Source organism: Tetrahymena thermophila (genome assembly GCF_000189635.1).
Source record: "Tetrahymena thermophila SB210 genomic scaffold scf_8254688, whole genome shotgun sequence".
Classification (NCBI taxonomy): Eukaryota; Ciliophora; class Oligohymenophorea; order Hymenostomatida; family Tetrahymenidae; genus Tetrahymena; species Tetrahymena thermophila.
Genome location: NW_002476454.1, coordinates 220070 through 237827, shown reverse-complemented (window position 1 = coordinate 237827; position 17758 = coordinate 220070). Strand labels below are relative to the sequence as shown.

The 17758-nt window shown below is 22.5% G+C and overlaps 6 protein-coding genes across 6 annotated transcripts; 2 read left to right on the top strand and 4 right to left on the bottom strand. All coding sequences in view use genetic code 6, as the record gives it.

The window, feature by feature from the left end:
* Positions 1 to 1119: 1119 nt before the first annotated feature.
* On the bottom strand, positions 1120 to 3039 carry TTHERM_00295620 (armadillo/beta-catenin-like repeat protein; the record flags this gene model as incomplete). Its single annotated transcript, XM_001013194.1, has 1 exon — positions 1120 to 3039. One exon carries the CDS (start codon positions 3037 to 3039, stop codon positions 1120 to 1122), a length of 1920 nt encoding a protein of 639 aa, XP_001013194.1.
* Positions 3040 to 4507: 1468 nt separating this feature from the next.
* TTHERM_00295630 (dual specificity phosphatase domain protein) lies at positions 4508 to 5665 on the bottom strand (the record flags this gene model as incomplete). The annotated part of the gene is made up of 1 exon (XM_001013195.2): positions 4508 to 5665. One exon carries the CDS (start codon positions 5663 to 5665, stop codon positions 4508 to 4510), a length of 1158 nt encoding a protein of 385 aa, XP_001013195.2.
* A 629-nt stretch (positions 5666 to 6294) lies between these two features.
* On the bottom strand, positions 6295 to 7185 carry TTHERM_00295640 (Mov34/MPN/pad-1 family protein; the record flags this gene model as incomplete). Its single annotated transcript, XM_001013196.3, has 4 exons — positions 6295 to 6492; positions 6576 to 6794; positions 6923 to 7029; positions 7092 to 7185. The coding sequence occupies 4 exons, from the start codon at positions 7183 to 7185 to the stop codon at positions 6295 to 6297; spliced, it is 618 nt and encodes a 205-aa protein (XP_001013196.1).
* A 530-nt stretch (positions 7186 to 7715) lies between these two features.
* On the bottom strand, positions 7716 to 10305 carry TTHERM_00295650 (Serine/Threonine kinase domain protein; the record flags this gene model as incomplete). Its single annotated transcript, XM_001013197.3, has 2 exons — positions 7716 to 9490; positions 9807 to 10305. 2 exons carry the CDS (start codon positions 10303 to 10305, stop codon positions 7716 to 7718), a joined length of 2274 nt encoding a protein of 757 aa, XP_001013197.1.
* Positions 10306 to 13679: 3374 nt separating this feature from the next.
* TTHERM_00295670 (embryo-abundant protein, putative) lies at positions 13680 to 14555 on the top strand (the record flags this gene model as incomplete). Its single annotated transcript, XM_001013199.3, has 1 exon — positions 13680 to 14555. The coding sequence occupies one exon, from the start codon at positions 13680 to 13682 to the stop codon at positions 14553 to 14555; it is 876 nt and encodes a 291-aa protein (XP_001013199.1).
* A 724-nt stretch (positions 14556 to 15279) lies between these two features.
* Positions 15280 to 17649, top strand: TTHERM_00295680 (hypothetical protein; the record flags this gene model as incomplete). The annotated part of the gene is made up of 2 exons (XM_001013200.2): positions 15280 to 16468; positions 16535 to 17649. The coding sequence occupies exons 1-2, from the start codon at positions 15337 to 15339 to the stop codon at positions 17647 to 17649; spliced, it is 2247 nt and encodes a 748-aa protein (XP_001013200.2). The 5' UTR covers positions 15280 to 15336.
* Between the last annotated feature and the right edge of the window lie 109 nt (positions 17650 to 17758).

Below are 17758 nucleotides of genomic sequence, written 5' to 3'. Positions count from 1 at the left end.
ACAATAATTCAAAAATTCAAACTATATATTTAAAATGATTAGTTAAGTATCAAGCCAAAAAAACAAACATACTATCATAAGAATAATCTATGCCAAATTATTAAATTAGGCTAAATTATAGAGGTAAATATTCAGTTTAATCAATGTGAGCATAAAAGTATATTGGATATCAATTAGATATCCATACTTTATTTAAATTAATAAAAATAATTCTTAAAAATAAGAAACAAACATTTTTATTATAATTTTTTATTTAATTTTTCTCTTTTCTGATCATTTTGATTAAATTGTTATTACCTTTCATCAATGAATTCCTTATTTCCTACCTTACCTACCTACCTACTTACCTACTAACTTACTAATCAATAACTAAAAAAATAATTAAAAAGAAGAAAACAGTTTCATCAATCAATCAATCAATAAACCTATACTCTATAATAATATCTATTAACTAAAATAACTACGTTTATTATATACATAATTTATATAATCTTATAGTTTATAACTTATATTAAATTTAACTTTTATAATAATATTCTTTCTTTTCAATAAATATACTTTACCCTTCTATCGTTTATTTAATTTTGAGAAACAAAGTTTTTTTATAAACTAAAAATAACTTAAAATAAAAAAATATATTTTATTGTAAATTTACATAAACTTTTTTTAAAAAATATTCATTTTTTTTTAAAGGAAATTACTTTTTTATTTTTTTTGTATTAAATCTTTCAACACATTTTATAAATAAAATTTCAATTTTAAATAAATATAAAACTCTAATAGGATAAAAATAAATTTTAATAAATATAAAAGGATACATTAATATTTATTATATTGAGTTTTATTTTTAAAATTAGCTAAACTAATAATTATTCAGTCAATAAGACATATTTTAATCTTAAATGTAAATCAATTTAAATTATAGATCCAGAAAGCTTTGTTAAAGAATATATAATTATATTAACTTTAGTAGAATAATTTTTTACAAAACAAATAAAATAGTAATAATATGTTTATTATGTATTTGATCATATTTAAAATTTTTTATTTTTTGGTGGTAGTATATATTTATATTCAAACCAAATATATATATATTTTAAGGATTTATCATTTACTTATTCATTCAAAGTGCTTTTAAATTAATTAGACGCATTATTTGTATACTTCTTCTGATTTACTCCTTTATAACTATTCTAACAATTACTCACCTTCTAAGGAGAAAAATATCTGCATAATATTATTTTCAGAAGAACAGTTACTGCTTTAAATTTAATTATCGTGAACTTGAATACTGTAGTCAAATATTAAGTCTAATGATTGAATTACTAGTTTTTCAATGTAAGGATTTCCACACCTTCCAAGCCTTATTAGTATTTGTATATATTCAAGTTAAATTAATTTTTTTATTCCCATGTCAGATTATAATAATTCTTTCAGAATACTTAAAATAGATATCTTAATTTAAAATTCTTCCATTACAAGCAAATTTAATAGTTTGTAAACTAGCCTTTCTTAGTGAATTATTTCTGCTTGTATATTTAGTCCTTCACTACATTCAATTATTTTTTATAATAGTCCTAATCCTTTGAGCTTAACTTCTCTGTTTTAGTTGCTTATCACTTTTTCAAGATAGCCTTGAAATTTAGTCTCTACAAATATTTTGCGAGTGAATTCATCGCAGTTTTATACTATTACTTTGAAAAAATCTAGAGATTCTTTGATTAGCTATATATTTGAACCCACTAAAAATGGCATGATATGATGAATTATATCTAATTTTAAGACTTCATTTAAATAAGCCTCGCTTTTTGTTAAGAGAACCCAAAAACTTTTAATGATTTAAATTCTTACTTGAGGAATATCTACAAAAAATAATTCCTTCAAGATTTAAAGAATTTTTCTTAAGGGATCTATCCTTGGCATAGGGTGCTTTTTAATGAGGTTAGTTAAAAAAAAGGTAAGCTCACTCACAATGCTATATCTGCTCTAATTTTAATTTTGTGGTAAATAACTTTTAGTTGAATTTATTGATTAATCTATTTTATTTTATGATTAAGAAGATACAAAATTATTATTTTCTTAGTAGCGACCATACATTTTTAATATAAATTTTTCGTAAAAGCCTTAAATAACTGTTAGGATGAGTTATGAGTCTTCAAATAGCTTTTCTCGACACTCTGCATCATCTGCAGCTAAATTTCCTAAACACCAGCATACATTTTCAAGGATATCTAAGTCTTCACAATTTTCCATCAAGTGCTTAAATGTATCCAAAATGCCTAAATTTAATATATGCCAGCACTCTCTATTTTTGCCGGCGCATAAATTAATTAGAATCCATAAAGATTCATTTTAAATATCCTTTAATTAAGCATAATCAACTATTTATAGAATTTCAAGAAGAATAACAAGGAATTATTTATCATCTAAAATTGTTTAGAAAACAGGATGCTTAAAATTCTCATAGAAAGGCATAGTTTCTTAATAATTTATGTTTTTAGCATTTTATTTATTTAGTTTATAATTCAAATTAATTATTTCTTGTTGTTGTTCAAGCTCACTAGTAGCAATTGTTAATTTTTTTCTTATTGAGCATAGAATTTCAAACAAAATTTTTCTATTGCCATTTCTATATTAATTTTTAAACTCCTTTAGAGCATCAGCAATATTATGTTCTGCAATTTTAGAATAGTCTTATTTAAAATTCTAAATTTTCATGCTATTTAATTCTTGCACTTGCTACACATTACAATTTTATTTATGTAAATTTTCATCTAATTGATCGAAAAATGATTCTTATAAGTTAATTTATCCTTTTAGAGTATGTAAAGTATTTCCATTAATCAAACTATTTTCTTTGATGTTCTGCTAATACTTAAACTAATCTTCAGCCATGTTTATCTTTTTTTCTTGCATTAATTTGATACGCTTCATTGCAAATTCCTCCTTGTTTTTACTTTTTCTAATCTCTACTCTAAATCTTTCCTTTTTACAAAGGATCACTTATCTAAGTTGTTCGCTTTCACTTTCATAATCCATTTTTGTAAGACAATTTATATAAATAGTTTTTATTTTAAAAAAATATATTATTGAATCCAATAAAGAATTGCTTTTATGTTGGCTAAATAATGGAATTATATTTTTTATAAATATTGAATGAAAATTAAATAACTTTTAGCTCAACCAATAGATAAATAGATATATTACTATCAATTAAATTTTAGCTCCCGCAATATTTCATATGACAATTTAAATCAATAATTTGTATTGTTTGCTTATCAAATAATTGAATTAAGCTTTTAATAATTTACTTAAAGTAAGTAACACACAATAAATACCTATATCAAATAAAGTATTCTTTTAATTCCCTCCTATTTCACAATTTCAAAATAATTAAGAGAAAAAAAATAAAAAATTTGAAAATTTGAAAATAGCTCTTTATTGACTAAAAAATAAATAATTAATTTTTTTTCATAAAAATAAATAAAAAGAAATCAAAAAAGAAAACTTAAAAAGAGAAGCAAAAAAAATAGCAAGATAATAGATGGAAAGTTTTTTAAACTCAATTTTAAATCCACAAAGTTCAATACTCTTAAAAATCCACACACACCATAAATATATAACTAAATGTTATATAAAAAATTGTCATATATTGTCAACAAGAGAATTGAAACTCCTTCACTACATTAATCAATCCATCCATCAATTATTATTATCTTGCTATAAAACTTCTCTGAAATAGTTAAAAGTATCATCCATGAGCAAGCCCATCACTCATAGCCGATTTAATTATGTCCCATGCCCCATTATTGTTTTAAAAATTAATTATTATTTAAAAATATTGTTTAAAAAATGATAGATAAGACATTTAAGTTTGCTGCTGCTACTCCCATTCTCTCATCTAATTTAATTAAAATAAGATAAAATAAAAATTTAAAATTAAAATAAATTGAAATAAAATTTAATATTAAATAAAAATAAAATAAAATAAACTTAAAACTAAATATAAAAATAAAACAAATAAATAAAAATATAGATAAACAAATAAAACAAACAAACAAATAAATAAATATACAAATAAGAATAGCATGAAATGATAAATTAATCCTCTTAATAATATTGAACTCAAATACTTTCTTAAACTTTGAATTTAAATTACTTATTTGAATGAAATAATTAATTTTTGTGAAAGAACTAAATCATAAATTTGAATATTTAAAAATTTATAATTTTGATGAAACACAGTTTAATTAATTTTATTTAAAAGAAATTATTAGAATTAAAATGACATAAAGTTAAATTTTATTTAATACTTAAGAAATATAAATGATGTAAGAAGTGTTTTTAATACTTAAGTATATACACAAAAAAGTGTTATATTTATTGCTTTTGTAAATTAATAAATAAATAAATTTGAATAATGTTATTTAATTTCTTTCTTTTTAGTAAATATAATAGTAAATTTTGTATTGCTTAAACTCTTTAAGACCATTAAATTAGTCTCAAATCAGATCAAATTTTCTTTTTGATTGTTTAAATAGCTAAATGTTTTTCTTAAATTTTTCTGTGCCTGGCTTATGAACATTTATTACTTCTAAGGTTGTACCTAGGCTAAAACGGTCATAGTTTTCTGAGGCCTTGCTTAAAATTTCTTTTTAAGCTGTTATTATATATAAAGCATATCAAATATTGATTAAGGTGAGTTAGATTTGGTACTTTAAGGATTATACTTTTGTTCTGTTTATTCTAACTTATTCGATACATTAATAAATTAACTAGCCTCTAAAGAATTATTGCGATTCAGCCTAATTGTTCCTTTTGCCTCAGTTTTTTTTATTAAATATTTATGGCTTTTAGATTTTAAGATCTCCATTGAATTTTTCAAATATTTATCATCTACACTTTTCTATATTGAGTTCCTTGGGTTTAGAGGTTTATTTATTGGTATATCAGCAATTTACTTAGTCAAATTGTGTAATCTCTTTTCTTCTTCTTTAATGGCTGTAGTCTTATTATTCTCATCTCTTTTGTTTACATCACTTTATTTTACAGGATTAGTATTTTTACCAACAGTGTTGTTCATATTGAATGAAGTTTGATAGTTATTGTAGGCTTCATCACTAAATGATGGATCTACATAACTAAATCCTACAGCACTAGTTTAGCCCGTATTTGTGTTAATCCTAGACATACTTATTCTTCTTTTAGAGGAATTTGAAGAAAGTTATTTATCAAATTATTAAAGCTATTTCAAAAAACCAGGGTTTGGAGAGATAACTCTTCTTTTCTTCTTAACAAAATTAAAGGCTGTAGGATAAGTCATTTATTTCTTTTACATAATATAAGCTATCACACAAGACGCGCTTCTAGAAACACCTGCAGCGCAATGAACAAGGACACCACCTCTTCGGAGACCTTCCTCAATTTCTATAATTACATCCTAAAAGTATCTCGATATGTTAAAGCTTGGGTGGTCAAGCATAAACCATTGTCTATGAATAATTTTAGATGACTAAGGATAATAAATAGTAAGACCTTGAGCTGTAGTGAGCACTGTGTTAATTCCTTTTGACTTAAGCATATCTTTGTCTAAAGCAGCTGTATAATCACCAAGCCACAAGGCTCCTTTTTTTTCGTTCATATCTTCTTCCAAAATTAAGTGCATATTCTTATATTATTCTAAAAACATAAATCGACTATTACTGCTCATTTATTTTGAAAGGGTTTTTAATTATATTTAATATATTCTTATATTTAAAAGTTTATTATATTAACTTTTTCAACGAACTATCTTAATTTAATATTCCTATTTCTATTTTTTCTTTGCGTTTTTTGTAAAAATAATTAATATTCATAATCAGCATAGCGCATTTGAAAATCGTTTGAATTATAAGTTTACTTTTTTTAAGACTGCTCTCATCAAAAAATTTAATTATTAATTAATTTAAAGCAAAATAGTAAAATAGGTGAAATAAATAAATAAATTAATCAATCATAAAAAATAAAATATTAAAATTGAAAACTAAAAACAATTAAATTATATCAAAATTAAAAAATTATTTATTTTATATTTGATCATTATTGAGGTTGAGATAAGTTGATAACCTTAAACATTGAATAAACGATATTAATTTATATAGATTTTATTGAAAAATATTTGTTATTTAAAATACTAAAAAATAATATTGTGAATAAAAAATACGTGTTTTTATAAGTAATTATCGTAATACCTTTAGATTTGTTCAAGTTAAATAATAAATAAATAATTTATTTAATTTTTCAAAACTTCATAAATCATAAGAAGCTGTTAGTAAAGTCTAAGGAAATATCTTCAAAATGAGCATCAAAATCTACAATAAAACGATGCTTATTTTAGGAAATATCATTTTTAATAATTTCAAATTTAGCAAAGCCATTTTATGGGTTTAATTCTTGTATCTTTTCATAGTTTGCATCTATATTTTTAGAGTCCTTCAAGTCAAATTTATATCCCTTTTTAGTATTTATAATAAGAATATTCCAATTATTCAGCTTAAAAGTTGTTATCAAAAATTTTTATCAATTTTAAATATTACTTCGCATGTCAAATAGTGGTATTCTTAAATTTCTTCTTGCTAATCCTACTTATCTTCATCATATATTCTTAAAGCAATAGGTTATTTGCTTAAATTTTTTTGTATTTTTTCAAGAATTCTTGTGCTTATTTCTGATAAATATTTTGCTTAGTAAGGATGAGAAAGAGCTTCATAAAGACCAACAATAATCTACTTTTTCTTTTTCAATGCTCCTTCAATCTAATTTTTAATAATATTACATTAAAAATATGTTTATTATACGTTTTTTGAATCATCATAAAATGCTATCTAAGCTTGTAATAGCTAAAGACTAAATAAAATTCATTTAAACTTAAAATTTTAATTACAAGTTCGAAAGCAGTTTCTAAAGTAGGACTAACAACTCTTGAATGGAAGAGAGGATAAGCATCTTCAACGGTAATTTATCCATTCTCTATCTTTCCTGTTAACACTCCTGTTTGTGCATTGAATTTTTAAAATTAATTATTAATTTGCTTAAAAATGATTTAAACTTACCAATAACGTCATCTTTTACATATTTTAGAGCATGTAAGTATGCTTTTTTATAAGCTAAAAGTTCAATTGCTTGCTTTTATTCAACCTAGGACATTTAATTGCTAATTTATTAAATCTAATTGTTTATTTTTGAAATTTTTTTAAAGGAAAATATCTAATTTTTATTTAATTTATAAATATAAATTTCTATGCTTTTAAATTTAAGATCAAAATAATTAGATAGATAACAACAACATAAATATATAGATATATAGATCATTAAAAAGAGTTTACAAATTCCCTAGCTAATTTAAAAATGGTATCAAATTATAAAACAAAATAAAAAAATACATTTAAATATAGCAAGAATTAATGAAATAAAAAAAAAGCATTCAGTGTTATTTGTAAATTTTATCATCTATTTACAATTAAAATTAGAAAAAAATCTATAATTTATAAACTTGTTTAAAAGTGGAATGAAGTGATAAAAATAGTTAGTTGGATATTATTTTAAGTTGGTAAATTATTAAAACCTTACTCAGATTAAAAATAGAAGTATTGACATTAAAATTATATTAATTAGATTTTAATTAATTTTATAGAAAACGGTTAAATCAATTAAAATAGTAGAACTGAAAGGTGATTTCATATCGCTTAGCTTTTTATGTCTTTGAGCAATTTATCAGATTCTATTTTATTCACGTATTAGTCGTAGAAGAATCTAAAATCAAAAGTGAGATATTGCTAAATAGGCATGTAATCGTCAAGCTTAATAAATATTTGCATACATCTAATTCCACGTAAAGAATTAATATCTTTCTCAAACTACTCAGGGTTAAGAGATTAGAGAGCTTGAGATGCAACCTTAATGAATCTTAATCTATATTCCTTGTAATTTTGAGATTGGGCTTTTATGAAATTGTCAAAATCTTTTACTTATGCATAGTTAGTTGTAGCTGGGTCATTTAGTTATTATTATACTTCTTTTAAAATTCCATTTGAAAGAGTCTTAAAGAACTAATTAGCAGTTTACGAATCCTTTTCTATTTTCTAGAAAGTCTTTTTATACTATTTGCTATTTAAGTAAATTTTGAATTCCTCTTCATTAATAAGTTTGTTGGGGAAAGATTAATTAAGAATTCTTTTCAACAAATCAAGATTGAAATTATAAAAACCAGTAAGAGAGTATATAAGTTCATAAAATATAAGTGAGTTTAACTAATATTTGTTACGTGCAGTAAATACAAGTTGCATAGTAACATCTGCAAATAAGGCTTAATTACGTAGGAACAATATCATCTTATCTACCTTACCTATCTTTTACAGCTCGATATCCTGCTATTAGAATTTCTGAAGAGAGTTTCTGTAGTGATCTTCTTCAGGATCTTCTAAGTTAGCAGCTAACGATGAAGGTTGAGTTGACTAACTGTCTTGATTAACTTATTACAATTATTGAGGTTATTGTTATAAATTAGTTTAAGGTTATTGCTAAATTTGCTAATAGTTTTATGCTTACTATTATTAGGTAGCGTATTGTGTAAAATCACCAGTTTGTGAACGAGGTTATTGTGTTGCTTAAGGTTTGAGATTATTATTAACTAAATTGTTTATAGGTGATTATTCAACTTTTTGTTTGCTGTAATTATAAGCCCCAATGTTATTATTGCTGATTTTAGACATATCATATTGCTAGTTATTATAAGATAATTAATTAGATACAGGGTTAGTGGATGGGCTGTAGGCATTTTTGCTGAGATTACTATTATCATCTGTAGCAGCTCTGTACTATTGGTATCCAGGAGCCTTGTTAATTGGATTTATCTAGGGAGGATTGGGAGATTTTGATCTAATTTGCTATTAGTAATTATTGACCATAGGTTAATAGTCAGGTACTTTAATAACTTAAAAGTTTTATGCATGATCAGTAATTAATTCATTATCAAGAACATGATTTCTATTTTCCATAATACTTTGGAAAATAGGATTATTCTTTTCTTATTCCGAGATATGATCATCCTAATTAAAAATATTATATTTTTTAGTGAGAGCAGGGTGAGTGAAAACATCTTCCCAAGAGATACGGTCGTTTTCATCATATCTGAACATTCTGCGAATGAGATTTTTGACATCCTCACTTACAACTACATCATCTTTAAACTTAAATTCCTTTCCTCTAACCTTATTTTGTATGTCTTAAATGAGAGTTTTCATGTCTTTACCAATAAAAGGGTACTCACCATAAAGCATTTTATAAAGGAGGCATCCAGCACCCCAAACATCACACTTAGAACTATAAATTTCTTTGAGAAGTAACTATGGAGAGGCATAAATAGGAGTGCATTTAATTGACATTCTATGCTACTGATTCATATTACCTTCAACAAATCTTCCAAATCCGAAATCACCAAGTTTTATTTTTCCTAAATAGATAATTTTACATTTATTAATTTAGAGAAATTTATTCAGTAAATAATTTTTTTAAATTGTTTGTTAGTTTGTTTGTATTCAGTAATTCATTTATGAAATGATATTTAAAATTTAAAAATAAAAACATTTATTGAGTGAACATTTGGATTTAAAAAATTCTCTTTTAAAAAGTAAGTGTGTAATTTCTAAAGCTTTAGAATTTTGGGAGTAGATTTTGATAACTATAAAAATGCCATAACTACTTAATTCAAAATGTTTTTTTTAAAATAAAAAACAAAAATAAATTGTAAAATAATATGCTATTTTTACCATTGTGAAGCATTAAATTTTCAGGCTTAATATCTCTATGAATAATTTTACTCTAATATAAGTGTTGATATCCGTTAACAAATTATTTAAAGAATTCTAAAGCTTCACTTTCAGTAAGTCTTTTTTAAGGCTTATTATCAATGTACTTAGATAAATCACCTCCATTACAATAATCTAAAAAGAGATAAAGATTATTAGGAGATTAGGATATTTCGTGAAGGCAGACGAGGTTCTCATGTCTGAGCTTTTTTAAAACATCAATTTCTTTTTGTAACATTTAAGAATTAGACATAGACTGTTAAAATATTTAAGAAGGTATAACTTTAACAGCATATCTTTTACTCTAATTATTTTATTCGGCTGCTTCATACACTTTACCATACTATCCTTCTCCAAGCATACGTTCTTAGAAAATAATATAAGTTCCTACTAGCTTCATCTAGCTTACTTTTTGCATGCCTTTCTTTTCCCCACCTATTTGATTGACTTATGTTTTCATTTTATTTACTTTTTTTAACCTTATCCTACTTATTAAAAAAGTGTTAATTTTTATTCAAAAATATGTTTTTTCTTATTTTATTTAATTAATTCGAAGATTTTACTTTACAAATTTTAATTAATTTTTTGTAGCAATCTCTAAATAAATTGTCAAAATATATGAAAAAAATTTAATTTTTGCATCAGAATATTTCAAGAATTTTGGTAATCGATCGATCACCCAAAAATTAAGATTAAGGTCAGGCACATATTTGCTTGTTTGCTTGCTTCTTTTTAGATAGAAAAATTATAAACAAATAATAAGCAATAAATATAAATATCTTAATCGAACATAACTTTATTTATCTATTTTATAAATTTTAAATAGAGTTTCATCAGCATTTCATGTATGTTTCCACGATTTAAATTCATTTTTGTAGATTTTTTTTTAAATACTTAATTATTTATAAAATAATTATACTTTGAACAATATTTTTTGAATATTTATTTTGATTTTTTAGAAAATACAAAAAGACAAATTTGAATATTTTTTAACTTAAATTTAAGAATTTTAAGCAAGAAAAAAGTAAATTAACATAGGAAAAAACGAGTTCATAATATAAAATATTTTAGTGTAATATGCATAAAAGTTCAAACAATCTTTTTTAAAATAATTATTAGAAGTCCCATTAAGCAAATGAATGAAACTATTGTACCTAGAACAATTAGAGAGATTTGCAATATACCGCAATGATATTTGATTTAAACAAATTGACCTATAATGGAAGCAATACAAATCAACAATATAACTGCATCAGTTTTCCTTCTTTTATTTATTGATTCAAGTTATTTTTATTAGCTTTTATTTTAATTGGATTTTAACAATCTCCAAGAAATAATCACATTCAAAACAAATAAAAACTTAGTAATCACAGCAGCTATAGTCCAAAACATTTATTTTTGGCATTATGGAATATCATCTGGGTTATACCAGCTTTTTTTGCATATTATAATAATCTCCAATATAAGGAATACAGTAAAAACGCTAGATATTAGCAATTAGAATTTTAATATTTTATATTTTTATGATAGTTTTTTTTCAATAGCATCTATATTTTATTAGGATTTACTACATGATGATTAAATTTAGCTCTACACTTGAGAAATTAGAATTTAAGATTATGGCTTCAATTCGGTCTTAATAATGCTTATCGGACTTTAAGACAGAGCAATGTTTTTTTAAGATGATTTAGTATTATTCATATCAATCATTTTTTTTATTGTAAATTTTGATTATTTTGTTAATTTTTTTTTATATTTGTTTATATTCAAAGCGATAAATTTTCATCAAATTATTTCGCCATAGTTACTCTAAGCTACAACCAAGCTAAGGTTTTCATAGAATTCATCAGAAAGTGAAATTTTGAATGAATTTTAATTTTTAAATCATAGATTTAAAAAAATAAAAATTAAAAAAAATAAATTTTATCTACCAATAAAAATATTTTTATTGAACAGGAAGTATTTTTAAATTTAAAAATAATATATTTTTCTACAACATAAATTTTCAAAACTGGATTAACCTAATAATTAATTATTAAAATTTGTGGAAAATTAAGTATGAATATTTTAAATATATTTTGGGTAGATGAAATAAAGAATTACAAAAAATTTGTAATAATTTCAAAGTTTATTTTTAAATAATTATTGAAATTTATAAAACGCTACTTCAATCGAAACTATCAAAGAATTTTCATAAATCTAATAGACAAAATTGCTAATATCACTCCCTTCTAAAAAATTAAAAAATTTTTAAATAATATATAAAAAACAAATCATGCAATATTTGATTGACAAAGCAGGATAAGTAACTTATAAAATTTAAATCTGCTTATTTTATATATTTATCAATTTTTTATCTTTTAAAGTTTATTCCAAATAGTAACTAAAAAAATATTAACACTAAATCTCTTCTATGTGATAAATTTAATCCTGATAGTAATCCAAAATTTTAAATCATATTCTTTAAATTTTTATCAAATTTTACAAAATAAAATAAATAAATATTTTCAAAATAAATGATTTTATAAAATAAAAAATCCATGAATTTATTTAAATAAAATAATAAAGTAAATTAATTAAAAATTTATATGTTTAAAAACTATTTATTTTATGTTTCAGCTTAACTTTATAACTAAAGTTAATGTTTAAATATTAAAATCTTATTAGTAATTTATATATAATTTATATTACTAATATACTATAATTATTAAATTAATAAAGATAACAATTATGATAATTAATTTATAAAATTTCAAAGAAAGAAAAAAATATTGAGCATACATCGAATTTATTAAATGAAAATAAGTAAATTTTAATAGAAAAAATAGGGCTTATATTGTTAATTTTGCTTAACAAATAAAAATATCTTAACTTCATTATAAACTTGATTTAATTATATTTCATTTTTAATTGTCAATTTCATTTTCATTGAGAATAAATTATAAAAGAAAAATTTTATAGAAATTTCAAGAAATCTTTAATAAAATAGTAAAAATTATAATAGATAAAAGATAAAAGATCAATGCATTTAATAGAAAGTCTCTTAAATAACCTTTAATAGTAATTAAAAAAAATATAATTATATTTTTACTCTAGAAATTTTAGTTGTCTAGTTTCATATTTTGCTTTTTAATTTGTAACCTAAAAATTGGAATTCAACAACTTTTTATTCGAAATAAAATGATTAAATATTTGAGCCTTTTTTCCTATAATCTTTAAATTTATTACTTCTTAACATAAAGCTAAATATTTATAGTTTTTATCTTTTTTAATTCATTCTTTATAAATTTTACAGATATTATAAGTGGAGTAATTCTGAATAATAAAAAGTAAATAACTAATAAAATAGTAACAATTTTGGAGTAAAAAGATAGAATAAAAGAATTTTTAATATTCAGATTTCCAAATAAAAAGAAAAACTTAAAAATAAAAAAATTTAGACATTGGATGAAATTAAATATATTTTATTTATTTCTTTTAATATTATACTATCATAGTTGGATTATTCATCAATAAACTTTAAAAGTTTATATCTAACCCTAAATATTTGCAAAATAGTATTTATATATCTATTTCTTAATAAGCATCAGAATAATAATTGGATTACATATCAATTAACTTTAAAAGTTTATATCTAAAACTTCTATTTTTTAATTAGCATCTATTCTTATTTTGATTTACACTAATTTAAGGAAAGATATATTATTTAATTGATATAGAAGTTGATTAAGCTCAAATATCTAACATAATTTGTTTCAAATTTAATTAAAACATCAAATTAATAATAAATAATAAATTAAAAAAAAAAATAAATAAAAGTAATAAAGTCTTAAAATGCTTCCTGCATAGTAAAAAGACCTATTTGGTCATTCTAATTAAGGAGAAAACTATGATAAATTCAGACCTGTATATCCTTAAGAATTCTTCGATTAGATATTAAAGCATGCTGTGGATCGTGAAAACTTTGTTGATATTGCTTGTGGAACAGGCTAGCTACTTTTTGAATTGAGTAATCATTTTAAATTCAGCTTAGGAACTGATATATCACCAAAGTAGATAGAAGTTACTAACTAAAAAATCTAAAAGAAGAACCTTTAAGATAGAGTCAAAGCTATTGTTTGTGATGCTCATTCTTTATCAAAAATTTCAACTGAATAGGGTTTACCTTCTAAGTATGACCTAATAACTATCGGCTAAGCTTTGCACTGGTTTGATACTTAAGAATTCTTCACAGAAGTTAGTAGGAATATCATGAAACAAAATCATAGCAGTATATTTGCTGTTACAGGTTATTTTTGCAGGGGATTTGATTACATAGTTGGTGAAAATAATTTTGAAGAAGATCAAACAGTTTACAATGAATTTTATGATAAAGTCAAAGAGCATTTTGATTGTGATAGAGAAAACCTCTCACTAGGATATGTAGGATATGATTTTTCTAAAGAATTCAAAGAGATAGAAAATGTACAAACTGTAACCAATACTCCTTGTTCAATATTTGAGATGGTAAAGTATTTAAAAACTTACAGTGCTTATAATACTCTATTAGAAAAGAATAAAAACAATACTAATTTTATTGATCCAGTTATAAAATTTGAAGAGGATGTTACTAAAAAGGTTTAAGAAATTTAAAAGACAAGCTAATTCTAATCCTAAAATCCAATAAGAATGAAAACCTCCTATTTCTTAAGAATATTTAAAAAGCTTTGATTTTGGAAATTTTGAATTTATTTGCTTACAAAATTATGATTTTATGTTAAATAACTTGATAAAAATGAACATTTATCACTTTTTATAATTAAAAGTAAGAAATTATTTTTATTTGTAATTTGTTTAATGCTTGTTTGTTGGCAATCAAAATATCAATTTTCTATAATTTTTTAATTGAATACTTTTTTAATTTTATAGTAAATGTTATAATAAGTTAATTAATTTGTTTGTTATTTGTTCATTTTTTAAAAAATAAAACTTTATAAAAATAATTAATAATAAAATTAATTTTTTTATGAATTTTAAAATAGTTAAAAATTTCTTAGTTAAATAGGGTTTCTTAATTTAAATGGATTAAAACAAGAAAGTAAAATAATAATTTTTTCTTAATAATACCAATTTATATTAAAAAAATACAATTAAAAATCCCTAGTTGAATTTTTATTAATAAAATTATAAATTTAATTCAAGAAAATAATAAATGGCATTCATTAATTAATTATATATGAAAGTGGAAAATTTATGGCTGAAATTTCTTAACTTTTGAAATGAGAGTGGCTTTGTAATATTCAGTAAGCAACACTATCATTTCATTGTTAATTCACTTTAATAATTGTGTTTGGTAATTATATTTCTGCACTATATTATCAAAATCCAGATATTTTATTTGCATAGATTTTAAATATTAACACAGTAATAAATAAAGTAATAAAAGTATTGTGCTCAAATATTAATTTTAGACGCAATTATTAAATTAATAAAAAAGAAATAAAAAATAGTTATGAGAAGTAAATTCAATAACAAATTCTATGATGAGCATAGCCCTTCAAAGAGAGTAAGGTGGATTTCGCCTAATTCATAAGCTTAAGAATCAGATAAAATAAGTTAAGCTGCAAGTATAATTGCATCTTAAGAGATATCTTTAAACTAAAGTTTATAAAAGTCTAATAAATAATTAGATATAAGCAAAGAGCTAATTTAGAATAAAGAAAAACTTATCAACTTCTTAGTTGATAACAATATAGAATTTCAAAAGCTTCATCCTAATGAGTACGCAGCTACTATTAAGTTAGTAAATATAAATTAATAGGCAGGAAATTAAATTAATGTTAATGGAAAGAGTTAATCACCAATGAAGGTTTCTTAATCCTAAGGCTATTTTACATAAAAGGAAAAGGAATTAGCAAATATTTCATAGATAAATAAATAGAATAAGCAGCCTTTCATATCAGCTATATTGAATGACATAAAGTCTTAAAAGTAGTCTGTTGATTTAGCTAGCACTTTTAATATTTCAATGGTTACTGACCCTTCAATAGATCAAAACTAAAGATTTTTATAATTTTTAGAGGAGAAATAAGCACAAATTTAAAGAGAGTTAACAAATGCAGATTAACTACTAAGCATTCATAGAGATAACTAGAGCATCAAATAGCTAAGAGATAAACATAATAGTTTATTGATAACACATAAAAATTTGTGTGCAATCTACTTAAGATCACCTCAAGAGTTTAGAAATAAAGCAATTCAATATTTGAAACCTATTTAAAGCACTATTATTTAAGGAAATTACTCAAATCTTAAAAATAATTCTGATTTAGAAATTCTATATGCCCTGCTACAGAAATTGCTTTTAGATAACTGTGATGCCTAAACAATGGAATAATTTGTAGATGAATAAATAAAAATGCAAGCAAATTCTTTGTACAGCTCAACAAATTAAAATTTAAAAGAATCAAATAGATCTGAAAGCTTAAAAGATTAAGAAAATAAAACTCATGGATCATTAGTTTATGAAAAGTTAAATTCATTTAAAAAAAGAAATAAAGAATAAAAACCTAACAAAAAAATTATCATAGTTTAACAGAACTTTGTAAAATCTGCCTCTCCAAGTAAAAGAGTCTCTAAAAGTAGTAATAATTAATCACTTTTATTTAAATCACTTAAAATTAATAATTTATTTTGTATATTAAAAAAAGGTGATGCCAACAAATCAAGAAATGAAGAGCTCAATAGATCAATCCACTCAAAAAAAGATAATCTCAATAAATCTTTTAGTTCAAAAAAAGATGAAAAATCACTTATAAATGAAGCCCCAAAAATTTAAATTCATAATAATAAATTATTTTCCATTTATGGTAGCAATAATAAAGTAAAATAGAATAAAAGTACATAAAAACCTAATAATAATTAAAGAAGTTCTCTCAGTTTTGCTAATAATTCTAGTACAGCATCATCTTTAAAGGAAAGTTTACTTCTAGGTAAGTCTTAACTTTCTACCAATAGCTAAATGAGTAAAAAATAAGAAGGTCAAAAAGATAAACAGTCTAAATTTTCATTGGGCAATTGTGCATAAAAGCTTGGTAATAACTTAAAAATTTAATAAATATACAATAAAGCTTACAAATCTGCTAATACTCTAAGTCCTAACTACAGTGATAGCTTGACTGATCATTTTTATTCTTAATCAACAACAAGCAAGTAGGTTGGAAATTTCGATTTCTCTAAAGCTGTAAGCTAACAGTCAAATAGAAGTTTATCTAACAATAAAGATAGAAAGAATCAATCTATTTAAAGTAAGTTCTTTTCAAACAGAATCACTACAGAAAACACTCCTAAATCTTAAAGAACAAGTGAAAGAAGAAATTCAAGGTCCCTTTCTCCTTCTAAACCGAAATCATATATCCCATCTGCCAGTTAAGATAATTCAACCTCTTCAAGAAAACTAATTAAAGCATCAGATATGTAGAAAGAATATGAAATTAACAAATCTCCTTCACCTACTCGTAAGAAAACTGCAAATTTTAGTTAAGTTTATAGTCCTCAAATATTAAAATCCTAAGATTTCTAGAAAGAATATGAAAAAATTCTTATTCAAAACTTTGAAAACTTGAAAATGTAATATTCTAAAAGTAAAATTGTAGGAAAAGTAAATGAAAAAATAATTGAAGAAGAATTTACTAAATCACTAAAGATACTTAACTAGAATTTTCATTTATTAAGCAGTGATGAACTAATGAATTACTATGATTTTATATAAAACAAAGCATAAATATTATATAGATAGTTTATGAAATAAAATTAATTTTGGTGACCAAACAAGTTTCACAATTTAAGAATAGGTTATATTTATCTATCTATTAGATAATAACCTAATGAATGATAGGTTGATCGACATTTGGTTTTTGATTGTTACTTACAGT